Genomic DNA, 22,562 nt, shown 5'->3' on the forward strand with positions numbered 1-22,562 from the left:
ACTATCATCTATTTTATAGTATCTATTTTTAATATCCTCTTTGGCAGATGTGTTGCCGATTCTTTTACACATATCTCATTGTCCACAAAAGCTCGGTCCAGTGGTTAAATAAGATTTCCTCGATTTTAACCCAAACTGAAGAAACTGATGGTTGGGATTAGCTGATTTGCTTAGTAGTGGGGATGTGAGAAGAGGGGCCTATGGGCTTTGAATATAGGTTTGATTGGTTGAAAACTACGTCAATAAATGCTGAGCCCGCTCACACAGACCAGGAAAATTCCCTCTTCCTTAGCGGCCTGAAGACGTTATACCTGCACTCCAAGAACATGTATGTGCTCTTTGTCGCCTCCTCTGATGATGTCATGTGATTTGCCCCAGAAATTTGCTGTACTGTCTTAAGTCTTTGTGGTACTATCTTTGCCCAGTATTCTCTGAAAAGTCTCCACACTTGTCAGTCCAGGTCAGGTGTCCCTCATCTAAAATGCTTGTGACTACAAATGTTCCAGACTTTATGACCTCCAGATTTGGGGCTATTTGCTACACTTTACCCACGGAGCATGCACAGTGTGAAATGTGTAATTTGAAAGGCCCCAAATTCCAAGCACTTGTGTGGCACATTATGATTGAAAAATTTTGAACCATTTTTGGTGTTTGGATTTCTGAATCAGGAATGTCCAAACTATGTACCTTTTCCTTTTTCAAGCAATTTCTCTTTTGTTCTATTACTAGTATTGAAGAAAATAATGGGTATTTCTTTAAAATCGGGGCCCAGGAAAATCATAATTCCTGCCTTTTATCTTCATCTTTCCCTCATTGAGAAAAGGATCAGGAGACCCAGACAGCCTCTGTGTCAGCATGAAGATTGTGCTCTCTTATGTGATCGCTTCCTATTACTATGGGTTTTTTTTTTTTAAGTAAATGACTTTGAAGTACATCCTTTGGCTTGAAGTGTGCATTGTCTGATATTAATATAGCCCGTGCAGCCTTATTTTGCATGCTAGCTGTGTTTGATTTTCTCCCATCCAAAAAAAAAAAAAATACTGTTATAAAATGTATCTGGTAACTTATTTGTTTACCAGAGAAAGAAGAGGGAGAGAAAGGAGAAGAAGGGAAGGAAGGAGTGGGGAGGGAGGGAGGGAGAGAGAGAACTGTAGAGGCCAGAATCTGATACTTGGTGATCAGGTGTCTTCCTTTATCACTCCTTACCTTCTGTTTTGGGATAAGGTCTTTCACTGAGCCCATAGCTCACTGGTTGACTGGCCTGGCTGGTCAGTGAGCTCCAGGGCTGTGCCTGTCTCTGCTTATGCCCTGTGTTTTACACGGGTGTCGTGGATCTAACTGCCATGCGTACATGGCAGGTGCTTTACTGACTGAGCCATCTCTTTAGACATGGTTATTAGTTTTTGGATTTATAGGGTTAATATTATAGCCAGTTTTGCTAATTTGAACCACGTTCAGAATTGTGTTTTGTAGAGTAATTATAAGTTAATATTTCATTGAACTTTCTACATCGACATAGGAGAGAGAAGAAAGTCATTTATCAACTAATTAGTAACATTTACAAGTAAGGAGCAATGTATGTAGGAGGGATGAGTTTCAAACACATTTAAAAATATTATTGGTTTATTCTCCAAGTGTTTAACATTATTTTGCTGGCATTTAAACCCATGACATGAAGATACAAAGACCCTGTGTGGGATAGGTTTTTGTCGACTCGATACAAACTAGAGTCAAATGGGAAGAGGGAAACTTCCTCCATCAGGTTGACCTGTAGGCAAATCTTTGAGCCATTTTCTTGATTAATGGTTTATATGGTAATCACTCCTGGACTGGTGCTCCTAGGTTGTATGAGGAAGCAGACTGAACAAGTCAGGAGGAGCAAACCAGTAAGGAGCACACCCCTCCATGGCCTCTGCCTTAGTTCCTGCCTCCAGTGTCCTACCTCGACTTCTTGCCCTGACATCCCTAGATGATGAACGATGAACTGTAATGCAGCTGAAACAAACCCTTTCCTCCCCAAGTTGTTTGTGGTCTTAGTGTCTCACCACAGCACAAGAAGCAAGCTAATACAGACCCTGAGTTTTAAACTAGAATATAAGTACTACAGCAAAATTCCTGAGTCTTTTAATGAACAACTGTAGAGTGTACACAGGACAGAGCTTTGTTTTGAGCAGAGGTAATAAAACTTAGCTAATATAAGGCAGAATTCTACACTAAATTTTGTTATGTTCCATGTAATTAAAATATTGATGACAGCTATATTTGCTTCTTGTTATGGGTCTCAGAGGACTAATTAGTGAACCATAAGACTCTTACCTAGTCAGAGAGAAAGAGCTCTTGCTCATATTTGTATCGCCAATGCTTGTTTTAGGCCTTGCAAACATCTTCCAAGCAATATAAGGAGTTCTGTCTTTTAGTTTTTCTTTTTACACATTTGTGTTTATATATATATATATATATATATATATATATATATATAAAATTTATTTTGTAGGATAGTCTTTAATTTACAAATTTTTATAGTTTTATGTGATCTAGTTATGGCTGTGAATTTATTATTAGTCTATTATAAAAGTGATTTTGTAGCCATCACAGTATATAAACTTTAGGTTCTTGACAACCATTTCCTAGTTTGGGGTCGTGTTAATTTTGACCTCTTGGGTTAGATGGAGAAAGCTTTCCCCCATGAATTTTTCCCCTCTATAACATGGAAACAATGGGAGTGGATACTTTGACATTTTCGTTGATAGTTGTGCACTACTCAGATACACTTTTTGTTTTGAGGCAGGATCTTTAGCCCAGGCTAGTGTCAAACTCTCATTGAGTACTTGAAGATGTCTTGAACCTTTGGGCCTCCTGCTTTTACCCCTGGGTACTGAGATTCCAGGAATGTGCTCCCACACTGGGTTAAGGACTTGCTGGAGAACCCAGGGCCTTGTGCTGCTGAGGCAATTACTCTTCTGACTGAATCACATCCCTAATTCATTCTGTTTCTATGTAACGTCACTGATGACTCATATCACCTAAGTCAGTCCCTCTTCTGCACTACTGAAAGAAGATATTCACATATTCACCTAAAACTTATTTAAGAAAGAGATTTATTTGGGAAGGAGGAGTCCAGGAGAGTAGCTGCCCCTGCCAGAGTGGGAAAGGACAGCCAGCAACTGAACTGGCAGGGGGACTTAAATGGGGCTTCTTGGGGTCATTGTTTCGCAAGGAGGTTTTTTGCTCAGGGATTGGTTAGTTTTCCTGCTTATGGGCAGAACTGGCTCTGGTTTCAGGGGCCAGGACTCTTTCCCTGGCTCTGGTTCTAGGGCCAAAGTGTGTTTCTTGATAAAATTTGAGTACCAGACTTAGAACTTAATTTTTTTTAAAAATTTTGTAGCATAGTTAATGAGTCTTTGAAGAAGGAAAATGGGATCTTGAGACAGAATAAAGGCAGGGATCCCGTTGGCGACAATCTGTGGCAGTTTGTAAAGAGGTGGGTTGTGGCTGTCTACACTGAAGACTACATGAGGGACACAGAAAAGCTAGGTGACTAAAATGTCCTGTATTTATAATGCTTTAAAATGTCACAACACTACACTGCACATTTTCCGTTTTGCTATCCATTGAGGAGGTGGATAAGCAGATGGTTCAGGTAGATGGGCTTCTGTTTTGTATGAGGAAATGGAGATCTTGAGACCCTGTCTTAGCCAGGGATGAGGGAGCAATGGCTTACATGTGAACCAGAGCCGGATATACAAGCTCAGTTCTCTGTCTGGTTGTTTCACACCAGTGGTAGGCAGCACCCAGCTGTGCATTAAGCTCTGGCATGGATGGGGTCAGACAGTAGGTCAAAAATGCTTACAGGTCTATGTGAGTACCTAGAAGTGCTTTTCCTGAGGACACGGTGTGTTGACGTTTTTTTGGAGGTCTGTTCTGGAGACTATTGGAAACAGAGAAGGGCTCATATTAGAGACCGTGCTAGAGACTCGTCCAGTTAATGTTAGTGATCAGCATGTTAAGAATCCTGGATACACACCTTTAAACTGAGTTCCCTCTCTCTATACCTTTGAAGGACCCGGGAGAAGCAAAAGTGTGTCTGTTTTCTCTTTTCGCTCTCTCCCACGTTGGTGGCACTTTCATTGCTCTCTTTCCAGCTTGGCTTTGCGTCACTGCTGCGTCTGTTCAGTGGTCTTTCAAGTCAAGTGATTAGTATTCCGGTCCCATAAGCACTGCGAGGCTGATTTTCAGGCCCCTTGGAGCAAAGGTGGCTTGACTGAACCCTCTTGAAAGCTGTGTTGTCAGAGGCCTGAAACCACCGCACTTTGCAAAGCCTGGAACCTGAGATTTTTAGGGAACTGAATCTAAAACCACGTGGCCACACTGTCTCATAAAGCTGTTTCTGCTGTGTGATGTTTCAAAGGGAACTTAAACTGCCGTAGTCTTCCTCTCCTAATTCTGTCTTTCCTGATAAACTCTTACTCTGTTATTAAATTCAAAGGAAGTGAATAGTTTCTACCATAATTGGGAGCCAAAGTAAGTTAATATATAAGGACCTCTCTGGCTATACAGGCTAGCTGGTACATCAGCAGTTTCTTGCCTGGCTCTCTGTTTATTGATTGTGCCTCATGGTGTGAACCTGATGTCTGGATGTTTTAGTTTCCTTCTAAATAGAAAGGGGGAAAGGAAGGAAGGTGGGACAAAAGGAAAGAAAGCCTTGTTTGTGATCCATCGACACAGAGTGTTTAAAGATAGTAAGAAGTCAGTAAAGGATTTTCACCAATGTATGCTATTTACTAGTTGAAATTTGTATGGTTTTTTTTTTTTTTTTTTTTTTTTTTTGGTTTTTTCGAGACAGGGTTTCCCTGTAGTTTCTAGAGCCTGCCCTGGAACTAGCTCTTGTACACCAGGCTGGCCTCGAACTCAGAGATCCGCCTGCCTCTGCCTCCTGAGTGCTGGGATTAAAGGCGTGCGCCACCACCGCCTGGCTGAAATTTGTATGTTTTTAAATGCACATTTTAAAATGCTATCTTAAAATGACAGTAAGGCTTTTAAAAACCATCTGGATATGGTGGCACATGTTAGTAATTACAGTACTTGAGAGGCAGGGCAGGAAGATCAGGAGTTGAGGGGCTACATAATGCCTATACATATACATATGTGCTACATAATGGGCTTGAGAAATATCCTGTGTCCATCCCTGCCCCTCCCAAACCAACCCACTGTTGACTCTTTATATATATGATTGCTTAGCATTCTTATTTTTTAGAATAGTCTGTTTAGAGAACCCTTTACTGTTGAATTCGACAGGCATGACGAGGCTGATCTACTGTGTCTAGAGGGAGAGTTTACCGAGATCTCAGGTTAAAGGAGCCTGAAATTGACTTCCCATTAAGTCTAGGCTATTTGTGTTGATTCCTACAGAGTAGAAACGTGCTTAAAGTTGACTGTGTTCTTCTGGGCCATCGGAACCCACTTCTCCCTTGTCTTTTGTAGCTTGAGACGGTGGGATGGCAGCTCAACCTGCAAATGGCTCACTCGACCCAAGCAAAACTGCAGTCTCCTCAGGCCGTGCTGCAACTGGGAGTCAGCCAGGAGGACTCCAAGGTGAGCAACTTTGCCCTGGTGGAAGGTTTGGTAGGTCCTCCCCTCGTTGATAGAGGAGTCTGGCTTTAAAAACGCCAGTGTAAAACAGCTGCAACGGGCTGGAGAGATGGCTCAGAGGTTAAGAGCATTGCCTGCTCTTCCAAAGGTCCTGAGTTCAATTCCCAGCAACCACATGGTGGCTCACAACCATCTGTAATGGGGTATGGTGCCCTCTTCTGACCTGCAGGCATACACACATATATAGAATATTGTATACATAATAAATAAATTAAAAACGGCTGCAACAGCTCAGCTTGCAATGTGCTTCTCTTAGAGACCATTTGATAATGTCTTTTCATTTGTGCGAACTAAAAATTTAATGGAGTCGCTATGAAATTACTGGTTTTGGTGTCCCCTTCTCTCCATGTGTGTCTGTGTGTTTTAAACTGTAAACTGCATGCATAAAGAGAGGACATTTGCTGTTGTCCAGCCAATGCCTGGGATGGTTGGATAATCTGAATTACATTTCGGGAATAGTATGTTTTTGTGTTTCTGTCCTAACTCTCACAAGATAATTTTTTTGCATTAGCTTACATCAGAGGGCACCTCCTCCTTTAGTATCAACTTTACAACAACCTGAACATCATTATCAAAGGTGAAAGAAGTGTCATGGAACGTTCCCCACTGTGGCATGAAGAGAAATATGTTTCCGATATAATAAGAACTACCTATTATATTTTGTATTGTAATTATCCTTCTAAGGTAGAAAAGGAGAGTAAACCCCACCCCCAATAGAGGACTTTGTGTTATTTTGAGATGTTTGAATAGAGCTGGGCATAGGGTGCTGTGGGGAATCTGAGGATGCAAAGGTTACAGTGACTGGATGTGTTCTTCCTGTAGCTGTCTTTATAATGGGATATAATGCACTTTGATAGCATGTTCACAATTAGGTATTATACCATAGGCATTTGTGTCTTTTTGAAGAACTGGACCAGTAGCTAGCCCAGGATATAACCAGAAAATATTAATATGATTTAAGTCATATATAATGTATTCGTTTCATACAATGTTCCAAAATAATTTTCTTTCACGCATTTCACTGGAAAATGATACAAACTTAACCTTAGTAGTGACATAATTGTGTCATGGTACCTAATCTTTGTAAGACTTTCTTTCCTATAGCATGTATGTGTATCTTTTAGGGTTTGATGCAATAGGGTTTGTATCTGTGAGGATTGCATGTCTACTGTGTATAAAGTACTTACTCCAGTGTGGTAAATTATCAGTACTGGCCGTTATCATCATCACCATCATCAGTACAATGTAGGGAGCTAAACTCAATCAATCAATCAATCAGTCAGTCAGTCAATCAATCAATCAGTCAGTCAGTCAATCAGTCAGTCAGTCAGTCAATCAATCAATCAATTAGTCAACCTATTTACTTCAGACCAAAGTTCTTGCTAAATTGATTTGCCAATGTAGTTACTGTCATTTACTTTTTCTTTCCTCTTTCTCTTTTTTCTTGATATACTTTTAATATTTATGCTTACTGAGAATTCAAGAGCAAAAGAACAGCCTGGGAAGTCCCTTTCCCTCCTGTAAACCAAGGAAGGTGTTCCTTTAGGTTTGTCGGAATGGTTTGGAAGGCATTGGAGTAGAATGCGGCATGTTTAAGTAGCCGGTGCTGTCTCTGTTTGATCTCTTAATGACTACAGTATATTAACTCCAGGTAGCTACAGAGCTACAGCACTATGTGAGCTAAGAGGTATTATTTTCAGCAAATATTAGGTATACTTTCAGCACCAAGGATTTCATAGTGCTTCTCATTGGGGTGCCCGAGGCCTTCCAGCTCCATTACATATGCCTATAAAACCATGTCTTAAATGTCTGTGTCCATTTCCTTATGGGGAGGTGTGAATAAGGCAATAATACTTCAGTAAGACAGTCATCTTTTAAATTTATATTGCCTAGAAAATCGATGAAGATATGAAATCTAGATCATTTGTGATATGGGTTCAAATATATTTACATTTTCCATGTGTTACTCTTTAGAAATTTTGATTGAATCTTATTACATATAGCCTTGTGGTATACAAAGCTAGCACCACTGTCTTTCACAGGAGAAGAGCAAGGAGAGCAGCACCCACTGTGAGGGCTGTGAGCTCTTTATCCTGTGTGCAGATTGAGTCATTTCTTATCTTACCCCCTCCTATGGCACCGTGTGGACTTGACCCAGCTAATGTTTCCTAGACAGTAGACACACAATGAAATGTAAAACCACTGTCAACCTGGGCAGGAGCATGCTGGGTCCAAGTGATTCTGGCCTCAAGGAACTGTTGACTGTTGACAGCTGCATTGTCTGCTCAGCTAACTGCTGAGTTCTGCCTTGAGTTGGATTTTTTGTTTACATTCCCCTGTTATCATGATTTTATCCTTTTATTTCTGCTTCATGTGGCAACTGTTGGATGTTTCTGTTATTAAAGACCAGACTGTATTGTGCGCTCTCTCTCTCTCTCTCTCTCTCTCTCTCTCTGTGTGTGTGTGTGTGTGTGTGTGTGTCTTTCCTATGTTCTGAGATGAGAATTCAGGAATTTTTGATAGGCCAAAGTGAAAGATCAAGGACATGGAACAGGTTGTGAAAACCATAGCGGAGGAGCTGCTGTTGAATATTAGGAGTCGGGACTACCTAGGTTATAATGGAAAGAGCCGTACAGCACAAAATTATCGTCTTGTAAAATAGTAAGCTGTAAGTGGAAATTCTTTTAAATATGTATTAATAGCATAGTTACCCTGAAAATATACATGTATTGAGACCCTGAGAGTATGAGAGACTAGCTGGACAGTGTCCACACACAGTGCCGTTTACCCAAGAGTCTAGTTTCTAAGGAGCAGGTTTTCCCGGTGTCAGCCTACAGCTCAGGAACCCGTTGCTTGCAATGGGGTTTTCATTTGCTTTCATTCTAGATAACATTGTTTGGCCATGTTATCTTTGCCCTAAGAATATTTCTGTCTCAAGGCTTTCCTGTTTTGCTACTAATTTTATCATGAAAAGTGGATGATTGTAGCTTTTGGACCGATCTATAGGCTAGTTAATTTCAGCTAATGCCCTTTGTACCTGTCAAGTGCATTCTGCAAAGTAAGGTGATTTTCTAGTTCACAGACACTTTAAAATACGTTTTCTTGTTTCATTATGGTTTTGTTTGGTCTATTTCATTAGGGGGCAGTAGAGCACTTTGCCTGCCTAACCGTTTCTGGCATTCACAATGTTATTTAACATAACATTCAAAGTAGTTGTGGGAAATGCTAAGTGTTTACGTTTCTAATCTGTATGTAACAATGGAGTTCTCCTGTTTCCATCAACAGAATTAATGCCGATTAATCAGATATGTATAGAACAAATAAATGAGATCAGCATGAGTCAGCTTTTGTTAATTTGCCTGTGATCATTTGCCAAAATGTAATTTATTAAAAAGCCTTCTGTGCTGTTGACTTTTTTGTATCATTCTGTCACTTACATTTATTTCCGTACCAGCAAATGGAATAAAATAATCCCCAAGATAAATGAATGACTCTGTTGGGTAATAGTTTAAACTACTTCCAGGCTAATTATAGTCTGTGGAATTAAAAAAGTAAATTATGGAGAATACAATGTCATTTCTAACAAGTGCTGGTAATTTTGAATATCATCAATGCTTTGAATATTCTAAAACACCAAAATACTTAAAATCTACATTTAATTTTTTTTATCAGTTTGTTACTCAACAGAATTCTGTTTTATTAATGTAGAGATTAAAATTGTGTTTCATTCTTTATCCACAACTAAGATAAAATGACTTTCACAGCAAACTTTAATTTCTCTTAATGCTAAACTGTACTGTACTTAGGGTGCAAAAGGTACTTATAGATAAGTAATTATGATTTTGAGTAAAATATAGCTCTTTTCATGCTGGTGTCTGACTGGCACATTCTATTTAGAGAGAGAAACGAACTTCACCCTTTTCTGTAGTTTTTCTAACTGCGCTGAGAGCGTGCCAGGCCTGTGCTCTACCGCTCGACCACCCAGCTACCCCACACCCTGCTGTTCACTTGCTCTGTAGTAGACACTAGATGTTGATAGGTGTGGGTGTTTAAAGCCTTTCTTCCCGTCATGACTGTTATTCCTTGATGGAGAAAGGGAAATTCAGGGAGGTTAAATCCATTTCCAGGGGCATAAAGCTGGTATCTGAACATCTAGAATGAGAAGCCAGGCCACTTTCCTACACTGGTGACTGGTGGGTGCTGGATTATTTTCTTTTATTTCTGATGTAGTGGTCCATTCTGTAGTATGTATACATATTTTTAAGATGTTGGGGTTTTAAATTTGGGCTTTTATTGTTTTTTTTTTTTTATCTTCTCAAGATTATGTAGATTCTGGTTCCCTTTTCCTGTTTTTGGAACTCAGGACAGCTGAATAGTTTGCCGTTGAGAGCTACTCATTTAGTTATGCAAAGCAAGTGTATATTTTTGTATGAATGATATTTCAATAGACCCTACTTTTTTTTTTAAAAAAAAAGCAAATCTTGGTATAAGGATATAAGTATTAGATTATGTCATTGCATTATGCCTTTAAAACAGAGTATGCTACTTAAAGGAGAAACATTCTGATTTATTGAGGATGGGTGTCTCAATAAGGAAAAAATATGTGCTAGTCAAATCTTGAACTCTTGTTATGGCAATTTAAAATACTTTGATCTCCTTAAAGGTGATGTAATTTAGATTGAATTAGATGTACCTAAAATGTTCTCTAATGTAGGTCAGAATTTCCTAAATGTATTTTAAGGTATCCTATAGCACATTTTTATTAACATAAATCACATTAAAGGATACTTTCTTATTCTTGATAATGCAGTCAAGATGATCTATGTGATTGGGGCACAATTCAAATGTGAAAAAGAACTCATTTCATTTTTAATCTCTGCAGGAAGCTTTTTTATTATATATATTTAAGTTAAACTATCTACTATGTTAATATAAATATTCAAAATAACTGATTCCTGTAGATGAGCAAATTAGGGAGACTTTTACTTTCTATAGGTAGCTTTTTTTGTATGTGTAGTAAAAGCATCTAAAATATATTTTCTCAGTGAAGTATCAGTGTGTTTTTGATCCATCCCTGCAATCCTGGGATGAAACCCAGAGATCATGGGAGATAATTGTTTTGTTGTGTTCTTGAATTTGGTTTGTGTAATGGTCTGCCCTGTCCCTTTAAGATACAAACCCCACTCACTCACTCCTCTGTCCTCTGAGGCAAGGAGATCTTCATTCCACTTCCAGCCTGAGTTCCTTCCTTCCTGTCTCTCTCCCGAAAAGTCAGCTTGTGCCTCGCTCCCTTCTCCTCATTTCTCCCCTTCACCCCCCCCCTCTCTCCCTCCCTCCCTCCGCTCTTCTCCCTTCTCCCCCCTTCCCTTTCCCCTCCATAACACACTAAATAAATACCCACTTTATCTGCATGGCATGCCTAATAGGTCTCTGTCTCTCACCTGCTGCATGCCTCCCTGCCTGGGACCCGCTGGCCCTCGTGGCCCACTGCTGTGCCCCTCAGGGAACCACAGCATTTTATTTTACCATAACAGTTTGCAAGTATTTTATTGAAAACATTTGCTCTATGTTCATAAGGAATATTAGTCTATATATATATATTTTGGTGATCTTTGTATGGCTTTGATATCAGGGTAATCATGGACTCGTAGAAATAATTAGGACATGTTCCTTCAGTTTTTATTTTGTAGAACAATTTAAAGAGTATCATTGTTAATTCTTTGAGGATCTAACAGAATTCTGCACTAAATCCATCTGTTCTGGCCTTTTCTTGGTTGGGAGCTTGTTTTAATTGATGCTTCAGTTTCATTAGGTTATAGAGTCTTTTTATATTATTCGTTTTATCTTGATTTAACTTTGGTAGGTCATATATACCAAGAAATTCATCCATTTGTCTTAGGCTTTCCAGTTGGATTGTATACAGATTTTTAAAGAATGTTCTTATGATTCTCTGGGTTTCTTAGGTGTTTATGGTCAATTTCCCCTTTCATCCCTTATCGATTTGGATATTCTCTCTGTGTCTTTTGATTCATTTGGCTAAAGGTTTGTCAATCTTGCTGATTTTCCCAAAGAACCAACTGTTCATTTCACTGACCTTTGTATTGTTTTGTTTGTATTTCACTGATTTTGTGCCTGAGTTTGGTTTTTTGTCCCATCTCCTCTTCGGATGTTGTTTCATCTTGTTTTAGAGCTTTGAGTTGTATTGTTAAGTGATTAATATGCCATAGATCCAGTTTTCATATGTAGGCACTAACTTGCCTATTAGAACTGCCATCATTGTGTCCTATAGGTTGTATTTCATTTTCAATCAAACACTGCCAAATACCCCTCCTTGTGCTCTTTCAAGTTTTTGTTCTCTTTTAAAATTAATTCTTGTTAGACAATACACATATTTATTTCTAAATACATGACTACAATCTACTCAGTCTGTATAATGTTACTCATATGTGTATGTTTTCAGGAATGACCACTTGTTATTGATTAAACAGTTGGTGTGCTCTTACTGGGGAAGAGTATATTTCTCTGCTCTCAGCATTCCTTAGTTGCCTGTAGTTCTTTGTGTAGGTCTGAGACTTCATGGGCTTTCCCCCATCTGTGTTAACATGTCTGTTATTGTTTTTCTCTGTGCAGCTTTTAATACCTTTTGTTATTCTGTACAGTGAGTATTTCAGTTCTATGTGTTCTAGAGCATTTCTTTCATGATCCTGTCTATTTGTGTTCGGTTTGCCTCTTGTACCTTGATGCATAATGCTTTCTTTGGTCTGGGAAAGTTTTATTAAATTTTTTTTGTTCTTTTACTTGGGTTTCTCTCCTTCCTATATGCCTATTATTCTTAGATTTGGTCTTTTCACAGTGTCCCAGTTTCCTGGAGTTTTTGTGCCTGGGTGTTTTTTTTTTTTTTTTTTTTTTTTTAGATTTAACGCTTTCTTTGAACTATCTGTTTCTTCTACTTATCTTCAAGACCCCAAATTCTCTCCTCTGTGTTGTAACCTGTTGATGAGGCTTACCCCTGAGGTTTTGGTTTGGCTTCTTGGGTTTTTCATTTCTAATTTTATATAAGTTTGGTGGTGGGCTTGTTGTTGTTGTTGTTGTTGTTGTTGGTGGTGGTGGTGGTGGTGTGTGTGTGTGTGTGTGAGAGAGAGAGAGAGAGAGAGAGAGAGAGAGAGAGAGAGAGAGAGACTTGTTAAATTCTATTGTCATGTTTTGAAGTATTTTCATATTTCATTCAACTTTATGTTTTCATGAAGGCATTTATTCCTCCTTTTCATCCTTGAGCATATTCATAATTGCTGGTTTGAAGTCTTTGTCTTATTTTTCAGCTAAATTGTGTTTCTCAGGATCTATTGCAATAAGGTTGCTGGCTTCAGGAGGAAGCATATTGTCTTGGCTGTTCTTGTTTGTATTTCTGCACTGGGATCTAGGCATCTGGAGTTAAGATATTTGAGGTATCTGGTCTTTGTTGGGTGAGTGTTCCATTCTTTTGTTGCTGTTGCCCATTCTGGGTCCATCCTAGCCAAGTGTATCTATCAGCTGTGGGTTCCTTGGAAGAGAGTGGTTTTGTTGGTCTGTGCGGATCACTAAGGATGAATATGGGTTTGAAGCAATGGCTGAAAGGGATGGCAGAAGGACTGGAGGGACTGTGGGCCCTCCTAGGTCTGCACCAAGATGCTGGGTCCCAAGGGAATGTAGGTAGACTGGGGGAGGGGCTCAGGCTGGCATGATGCAGCAGGTCAAAACAGGCTGGAGAGACCAGCATGGCAAGGAGAATGATACAAGTAGCCTACCTGGGTCTTAACCAGATATGGTGGCTATGGAGCTCCTGGTAGAGTTCTTCTGCTGGTCAGGCAGGGAGTCCCAAAGAAAAGGAGATGGGTCCAAAGGAATGGCTAAAAGCCGTGACAGAAAAGAACTGGGGAGCATGGCTTAGGCCTGAAGTTTATTCTTTACTGAAAGAATCCTTTCTTCTCTGTCTGTTAGTAAGATCCCTTTAGAATTTTTTCCAGTATTCCTTTAGTGTATCCTAGATGATCTTTATTTCTTCACCATTTTCAAAGGATAACTTAGTTGAATATAGTAATTTTGGTCAGCAAGTATTTATTTGTGGGGCTTGAATTTTTTTTTCTGTTTTCCATGAGTCAGTCTTTCATGATTTCTTCTGAAAGATTTGATGTGGTTTTGATGAACTTGCCTTTGTGAGTTGGTCCATTTTCCTTCCACCCCTAAGTTTTCTTTCCATGTCCTATACTCTCGTCCTTTTAATTACAGTGTGTCGTGGTGGGGGGGGGGAGAGCTGTTTTCTGGCCATTTAATTCTACATGGAGTTCTAGGTGTCTACTGTACTTGTATGGCTCATCTTTTCTGTATTTTGGGGAAGTTTTGTCTGTGATCTCATTGAGTGGGTTTCCTTTAGTTTCTCTCCAATCTCCATACATGCTTTGGAGTCTCAGGTTTGATTTTCCTAGAGGTCATGGTTGTTCCCAAATGCACGTGCCTTCACTTCCCTCTGCTGTACAGCATGTTCTTCACCACTATAGCCCTGTGTGTTTGGTAAGTCAGTGTGGGCCAGTCCCTTGGCCCCGCTGATTCTTGGGGTGGCTGCTCTCTTAGCCAGCAGAAAGGAGAGGCACTGTGTCTTGGGTATGTAAAAAGGCAGGGGCTTCAGCTCACTCTACCTGAAATCTTTGACTGGCAACCTCTCTTAAGGATATTTCCCCCATGGCTCCAGCTATGTGAAGTCTGTTGAGGCCTTCCTGTTTGCTTTTGCTTAAACCCTCGCTGAGATAACTTCCTGTTCCTACTTCATTGCCTGGTGTTGGATGTTGGGCTCTGCTGTTTCTTCTACAAATCTAAAATCTGATGGTTCTAGATTTCATCTGTACCATGCCCGTGGTTTGCTGTTGCTCTCTGTGTGTGGCGTGTCATCCACCTCTCTTCAGCCACACACCTGATGTTGTGTCTCAGAGCCTTGAAGACTTGGGTAGATGCTGCACACTTTCCCAGGTTCCAGTACAGTCTTTTTGTAAAAGCCAAGTGTTCTTTTGCCTAATGTCAATGTGGTTACATTTTTATCATTGTTTAAATGTCAAGAGTTTTTTTCCTTCCACTTTTAATCTTTTGTGTGCGTTTACTTCTTTTGATTCTAAAGTACAAAAAAATATAAAAAATGTAAGCATGTACCTAGAACAGTCTTATTGAGCCTTTTTGCTGCAGACAGGTGAATAGGAAGGACATTTATAGATGTCTTAGCTCTGCCAGAGGATATTGTGCTTCCAGTTATGCAAAAGCTACATAATAGCCACCCACTCGGGCTCTTTAGTTCTGCATAGTAATGATATGTAATAATAGGACTGTTTTCACAGCACAGTGCATTTATGCTTCTCTTTTATGGCGCACATTTTGTTGGATAAAATATTACTGGATCCTGTGTATTTTAGAGAGAGGGGTTAAAACACCAAGAAAGTAGTAAATAAAAGATGGACATTTGTTGAAAGAAAATTTATGTCAAGAAATAAACCTCACCAAGACTGTGAGGATAGCAGAGACAGTGAAGAAGGGGAAAGTACAGGGCTGTGGGGATGAGGATGCTCTGGTCTAGATCAAACAGGTCTGTGGGGATGAGGGTGCTTTGGTCAAGATTATACAGGGCTGTGGGGATGAAGATGCTGTCGTCGAGATCACACAGGGCTGTGGGGATGAGGATCCTCTGGTCAAGATCACACGGGGCTGTGGGGATGAGGATCCTCTGGTCTATATCAAACGGGGCTGTGAGGATGAGGTTGCTCTGGTCAAGATCACACAGGGCTGTGGGGATGAGGGTGCTCTGGTCTAGATCACATGGGGCTGTGAGGGTGAAGATGCTCTGGTCTAGATCACATGGGGCTGTGGGGATGAGGGTGCTTTGGTCAAGATGACATGGGGCTATGAGGATGAGGGTGCTTTGGTCAAGATCACATACTGCTCTTGCTGGGAACCAGGGTTCAGTTCCCGGTACTGATGTCAAGGTGCTCACACTTGTCTATGACTTCAGTTCCAGGAAAGTCTGATGCCCCCAGTCTCCAAGGGCACCTGCATGTACACATATAATGTAAAATATTAAAACACACATTTGTTAAAAAAGGGGGGGGAACAAAGTAAAATAAAGTTAGATCAGTGATGTGTTATAGTGTAATTTTCAGTGAAGGAAAAGGGAGAAGTATATTTGTTGCCTCTGGTTGGTAAGTGCAGACTGGGACCATTGAGACTGAGGAGCCATCAGATTCACTAATGGTGCCTGCACATTTGCAGGCACCTGAGCTAACTTGTTTCTCCACGCTGTCAGCACTGCCACTTCTTTCTTTCGGAATGGCGGAGGCTGGTAACAGCTGAGGGTGGTGATAATGGCTGTGCAGAAGCAGGACCCTCTATGCCTGACACTCTCAAGTTTACACGGACAGACAGCCTTCGTCCATCCGTTGCTGTGTGCCAACTGTTGTTCTGTGTGATCTTATACTGGGCCTTTCATTCCCAGAAGGACTGAAAATAATTTATGATTTAATAAAGTAGCTGCTGTGCTTCCATGGTGATTACTTTGTTTCCTGTCTTAAGTAAGATACCTGATTCGTTCAATAAATCCTATTCTTACATTCTTTATGGTGCTGTCTCACTCATAAACACTTTGATGATAGCCTTAAAACTCCCCGGAGGACAGGCGGTTTTTTCCACTTGCCAGCTGCGGAGTGAGACCATGGCCCTTAGAAAGGACTGGGTTGAGGCTTGATGTATCCATTGTGGTAGGGCTTCCTATATGATGGAGTTCTTGCAGTACTGGAGAGTCAGAGAATTTTGGGGACTGGAAGAGACGGTACAGGGTTTTAGCTGGAATATAGGTCAGCAAAGTGCATGTAGGCTCACATCTCCTGAGCCATTGACAACTTGCAAAAGATGATTGTATCATTCAGAATAGACTGTTCCCCTAGGTAATGCTATCACAGCCACACTCTGCTGTTGTTTTTGCTATTTCCTTAGTTACTCGTGTAAGAGTGCACATGTGTCTTTTAACACCAGAGTGGTCTTTGGCATGCTTGAGACACTCAAAACACATGAGACTTTGGCATAGGTTGACCACTGAAGAGTCGGATTTTTATTTTTTTGTTTCATGCCCACTCTTAGGTTTACACCTGTTCAAGGCCGGGTGAGTAGAACTTTCTGTAGTTTCTAGTGTTTCATTTCTGTTTCAGTTTACAATTGGATCTATGCATGTACATCTTAGCGTCATAGTTAATTCACTTGACTGCTCCGTTGCTCTGCTGCATTAGTGAGTGAGCTATATTATAGGGCTTTGTCCTCTTTATTTGTTTATATATTTGGAACCTTTTGTTTCTTACCTCTTAAAAATTTAAAAAGCCTTACTCCAGAATGCTGATGCCCTTGCAGGAAAGAACCACCTTGAGGCATTCTGCTTTGTTTGATATGAATGTTTTTGTAAAAATCCTGCAGATAAATAGGCGTCCTCTGTGACCTGGAGAAACAAAAAGGGACTGTGTAGGATGGTATAGGTACTAGGTTAATGTAAAGACTGGTGTGGGGAGGGTGTAGTCAATTGATGTAGTGATTGCTTAATTTGAAGAATTCTAGTGTTTGTGTTTGTGTGTGTGTGTGTGTATGCCTGCATGCGTGTGTGCAAACATGTGCCTGCATGTGTGTGTGTCTGCATACATATATCTGCATGTGTGTGTGTGTGTGTGTGTGTGTGTGTTTATTCAGATTCACTTGCTGCTAGCCAAGTTATCTTAATGGGTCTGTGTCAGAAGTGGCTGCTTCTCACAGCTCCCCACTCTTGGAGGTTTCCTGTTGCTGCTTGAGAAATAGGACTTCACCTTTATTTATATTAATAACATTTACCACCCGTGGCGTTTCTTCATTTTTGACCATTAAAATCTCTCATCAGTTTGTGCCAAAACAAATCTTGAAGTCAGTAATCCTAAGAAATTAAAGTTCTAAAGTGTTTTGGAAAAATTAGAACATTTGATTTATTGCACTGAAAGGGTATGGCTGAAGATTATTATTAAGTTTTTTTCTTCATGTTAATAATATTGTAAAGTATTCTCAGAGAGGGCTTAGACTTTATTGGTAAACAGCTGTGTGTCCTGAAAAACCTTACCACCTCTCTGGTCTTCCATGTGAGCGGAAATAGAAATAGTGATATTGAACATTTTTATGTGCTTACTAGCCACTAGTATATCTTTGGTGATGTATTATTGAACTCCTTTGACCATTTTAGATCAAAATGGTTATTCCTTTGTCACTGTATTTAGCTAAAAACAAAGAGCATTGTGTTAGTGCATCTTTGGCAGTTAACAGAAGACAAGGTGGCTGATGACATTGTTTGTGTACAGTTAAAGATTTCAGCTTTTAGTTCTAGTCCTCATCTTCATCCGTTCTGGAACCGTGGAGAGGCGGAGAAGAGTGTACAGCAGAAGTGTTCCAGCTCATGGTGGCCAGCAAGCAGAAGAGAGAAAGGGACCAGGGACAAGGCATGACCTTTAAAGTCATACCCCTAGAGGCCTGCTTCCTCTACCTAGTCTCTACCTCCTAAAGTTCCCACCCCAACACCAGAGTACTGCTAGTGGCAGAGGCCACACTCAGCGCATGTGTATGTGTGTACATGTGCGTGCGTGTGTGAGCACGTGTGTGTGTGTGTTGGGGGACTGGGCATCTCATTTCAAGCCATAATAGCTGCAGATGTCTCCATCCTATCTCTACCCTTCCAAGAGTCCAACAGCGCTAACAGTTGTCGTAGTAAACTTGGAACTCAAGATTGTCTTCATGAAGTCTGACCATTGCTCTGGAGTAGGGCTTTTCTTGTTCCACAGATGTGACAATTAGAGAGATTTGTTTCCATACACCTAAATGTTTGGTGATGCCACAGGGACAGGACTAACCTCAATAGACTTTCTTTTTCAAGAATAGGAGGGATTTGTCACTATGGTTGGAAGCAATTTTGAAACCCTTACGGACAGTTACTATGAGATTATGTATTGTATTTATAATCTTAGTAATGTGAATGTTCTTGGGCTAGACCTCTATTATGTCAGTGTACTTGTTTGCTGTTGAATGTGTTTTCTAAAGCTCTGAACTAACTCCCTTTTGGGTTATTCTCCCTTTTTCATTGTCACCTGCAGCTACTTCTAAAGACGGCATTAGAAAAATAACTTCCTTCTATGAGCAACATTTTCAAGTCTGCAAAAAGTCAGTGTAAAGGCCTGTTTGAATTTTAAATAATTTCAGCCCCTTTTAGCCTGGTTGTCATCACCTTGTCCAGTATAGCTCTCTTAAAGTGTTGTGAACCAGCTGTTAATCTCATTCCATCCAACTTTGCCAAAATCCATACATACCTAGCATTGCTTTGGAGCATATTCCTATGCCTAGACTTGCATGTATCAGGCTGCCTAGGGACAACTTCCTTAAGATTGGAGGAGACTTTAGCTTTAACAGGTTCTAGGAGGCACACCTACAGTTGTTCAGAGGCATTAACTATAGGTGTTCCATGTGTCCTTGGATCCAGAGGCCCAGGTCGCACTGTCCTTGGAAAGGGCTTTGTTGCCAGTTCACTGACACTGGAGGGGAGGCCGGAAGTCTACACCCTGGTCCTTCTTTACTTTCCCCCATTATTTGCTTGTCATGAGTTGGATTCCCCTTTAGAATTCACTCCAATTCAGAGGTCTGAAGCATCACCCTCCATAACTGGGCATGAGTCTATGGTGGGCAGGGTAGTTCGGCTGCTGGGACCAGCAGGTCTTCAGGGACTACTTCCTCATGCCTCAGCAGAGTTGTTTCAGATGACTTCTTTCAGTAAGAGTGCCCTGCCTCGTGCTTCTCTTCATTTATTGGCTTAGTCTGAGCTTGTTCAGAAGGACAGAGCCCTCTTGAAGAGAAGGCAAGAATAGGCACACTTCATTCTGTTGGTTAGTGTAAAGAAAGGGGCCAGCAATTGTTAATGGGAAATAATGCAGCTATGTTTCAAAGAACATGTTTGATGCTTTTCCTTTGGCTTAGGTGCTACATCTGAATCTACTGATACTTAAACTGCCCTCTGCAACTCCGCCTGCAGCCTGGCTCCAGAATTGGCTCTGTTGTTGCCAATACATGCAGTTTTTTTAAACTAGGTCTCTATAATTCTATCTACCAATAAAGACTCAGGCGTCATATGTTGGGGTGACAACCTGGTAGCTCAGAGGGACTGAGAAGCTACCCAACTGATCATCCTTTTGGACGGAGACTCAGCAAGAGAACATCTCTCTTGATATTCTTCCCAAACCAAAAAGAGAACTTTTAAGTCCCTCCCTCCCTCTTCCTGTGAGTCTCTCTATCAAGTCACTATCCATTTTCCAAGACCTCCATACTCTATGGCTAATTCTTGTCAACTAGTCTTTGGCTCCACCCCTGATCCTAGGTTGATTTTATTAGCATAATCTCGGGGTCTCATAGTATGAGCAAATATTCCATAACATTTGTTGATAGTGAGAGATGGAGAATTATGTTATTTTTTGCAACTTACACACATGTGCATATATGCATGCACACATACACATATATTTGTGTGGGTTTAATTTTAAAATGGTTGCTCAGCAACTTGTAAAAGTTGTAACTGTTTGCATTTCTTCCAGAACTTAGCAGCAATAATCCTTTAGTGTTAAGCCATTCTGATGGTTTGGTGGTGTACCATGTGGCTTTGGTATTTATCATCTTACTTGCTAGTAAGAGAGCTCACCCATGATAGTTGATTAACATTGGCAGCTGGATGAGCTCACCTAGGAGATGGGCCTCTGATCACGCCTGTGGGGAATTATATTATTTGACATTGGAGGATGCCCCTCCACACACTATGGGTGGTTCCTGTCCCTGGTTGGAATCCTGGATCGTGTAAGTGGAAACAGGGAATTGAATAGCAACATGCATTCATCTCTTTCTGCTTTCTGATTTTGGATGTGTTGTGAACACTTCTTGAAGCCCCTGCTGCCTTGACTTCCCACCGCGATGAACTGTGCCTTGGAGTGTGAGCTATTTTATCTCATACCCTTTCTCTCTTAACTTGCTTTTGTTGGGTAAATTTTATCACAACAACAGGAAAACCTAAGATATCAACTTTACCTTTATTTCTCTTCTTATAAGAGATGCTTTCATATTGCAGTCCAGCCCAGAACTCACTTTGTATCCCAGGCTGACCTCACACGCAGCTTGCCTGTACACCTGTGTTCAAAGACTAGTTTGATCAGCTTACCTTCCTTTCTTTACTTGGCCATTTGAGGAAGAGGTTAAAGAGGGTTGCCACTGTTAAATCTCTAGTTCTCTTCAAGTAAATGTTTAGACAGTTTGGTTTTCAGTTAGATTTTGTTATATTTCTGTAGTTTACTCTCAGCAAGAGAGTAGGAAATTAAGTCATTATCTTTATTGTTCCCATTTCATGATCTGACAGGTTTGGTGAGCCACATTTGGATTAATAATGTATAGTGTATAAAGACCCTTGTAATAAAGCATCAGTTGCCGTGTAAACAGTGGCTTTCCTCTCTCAGGTCCTATTTTGCTGACAAACATTTTGTCACATTTGACAAGTAACAGGTGGCAAGATCTTGTTGCAGGGAACAGAGGGTCTAGGTCACCATGTTCATTAATTAAATCCAGAAATTTTCTTTCTCCCTGGCTAATCATTCTCATTTGACACCAATCTGTCCACTGTGCCTCCAGTTTTCTTGCTGCTCCCTTTTCCCTCAGCCATGATTTTTTTCACAGATTGTAATTTTAAAGTATAGTTTACCTTATATTATTTTTTCTATATATATTTTAAAGACTCCCCTTATAATTCAAAACCTACATGGCTTAGCATACTCACAAGAGGCAACGTAGTTTTCTACCGCGCCTGCTTGACTTCAAATTCATATGGCAGCCACCCTGCTCCCCCTACTTTAACTGTCAAACTGGCCTTGTTCTCTAAAAATGTTCCTGCCTCATGGCCTTTTGGACTTTTCCGTTTCCTATGTAAGAGTACTTTCCCCCGAGATGGCCACGTGGACTTCCGTAAGTCCTCACTCAAACTTTGTCCCATCAGAGAGAGCCTTTGTGAACACCCTGGAAGTTATTGTCACTTCCCTCAGTCATGGTTTAGCGATGATCTGTGGGTGCCAAGTGACTGTAAATGGATATTGACATCCCTGTTCTGGACAGCTCAACAGTGGGGTGGGAAGAGGACTTGGTTGCCATGTATTCCAGTGAGAAATGTGGCCAGCACCCAAAATGGTGCCTGGCATATTCGATGCGTATGAACAGTAAGGCACTGTGAACATTTACTTGCAGTACAGCCTGAAAACGCACAAGTATGCGGGGTTGACTTTGTGCATCCACAGGTGAGGCCGCAGGGGGAGAACACTTTAGAATGAGGCTTTAAGGAGTGAGTAAGAAAAGACAAAGAAGTCTGGGAAATGGGGAGGATGTGTGAGTGACTCTGTACAGTACTGTGAAATCTTAGGTTGATTGTCCATACAGGTGTTTAATGTGTCTCCCCTGTTGCTTTTATTTAAAAGTTAGAAAAAGATTAATTTACACTATGAGTAGACTGTGTTATGATTCTGTCGGGTGTCAGAGACCAAATCAGGAATATTTGTTTTCTTTAAATCTTTGTATAGTGTGGCTAACTTGTAACTCGCACCATGTAAAACAGTAGCTCAGTCAGGCACCATTTAACCCTCATTGTTCTTTCGCACCACCCAGCTTTATTGAAGAAATAGGAGAAGCTCACATACTAGCAAGTATGCCTTGTTCTGAAGGCATTTAAGGACAGTTGAGGATGGGCGGCTGATGGACCCAGGATGTAAATACCTAATGTAGTACCCTGTATACTAGCTGCTCATGAAGAGTATGTAATGAGATACCCAGGTCAG

General features: G+C 40.6%; 1 protein-coding gene across 4 annotated transcripts in view; it reads left to right on the forward strand.

The window, feature by feature from the left end:
- The window catches only part of Commd10 (COMM domain containing 10), a 125,297-nt gene that overhangs the window by 32,213 nt on the left and 70,522 nt on the right, over positions 1-22,562 (forward strand). For all 4 annotated transcript variants that reach the window (XM_038330651.2, XM_038330652.2, XM_038330650.2 and 1 more), the window contains one exon: positions 5,482-5,592. In XM_038330651.2, the coding sequence (XP_038186579.1) occupies positions 5,482-5,592 (111 nt within the window). The remainder of the gene's footprint in view (positions 1-5,481; positions 5,593-22,562) is intronic.

Source organism: Arvicola amphibius, chromosome 5 (genome assembly GCF_903992535.2).
Source record: "Arvicola amphibius chromosome 5, mArvAmp1.2, whole genome shotgun sequence".
Taxonomy (NCBI): Eukaryota; Metazoa; Chordata; class Mammalia; order Rodentia; family Cricetidae; genus Arvicola; species Arvicola amphibius.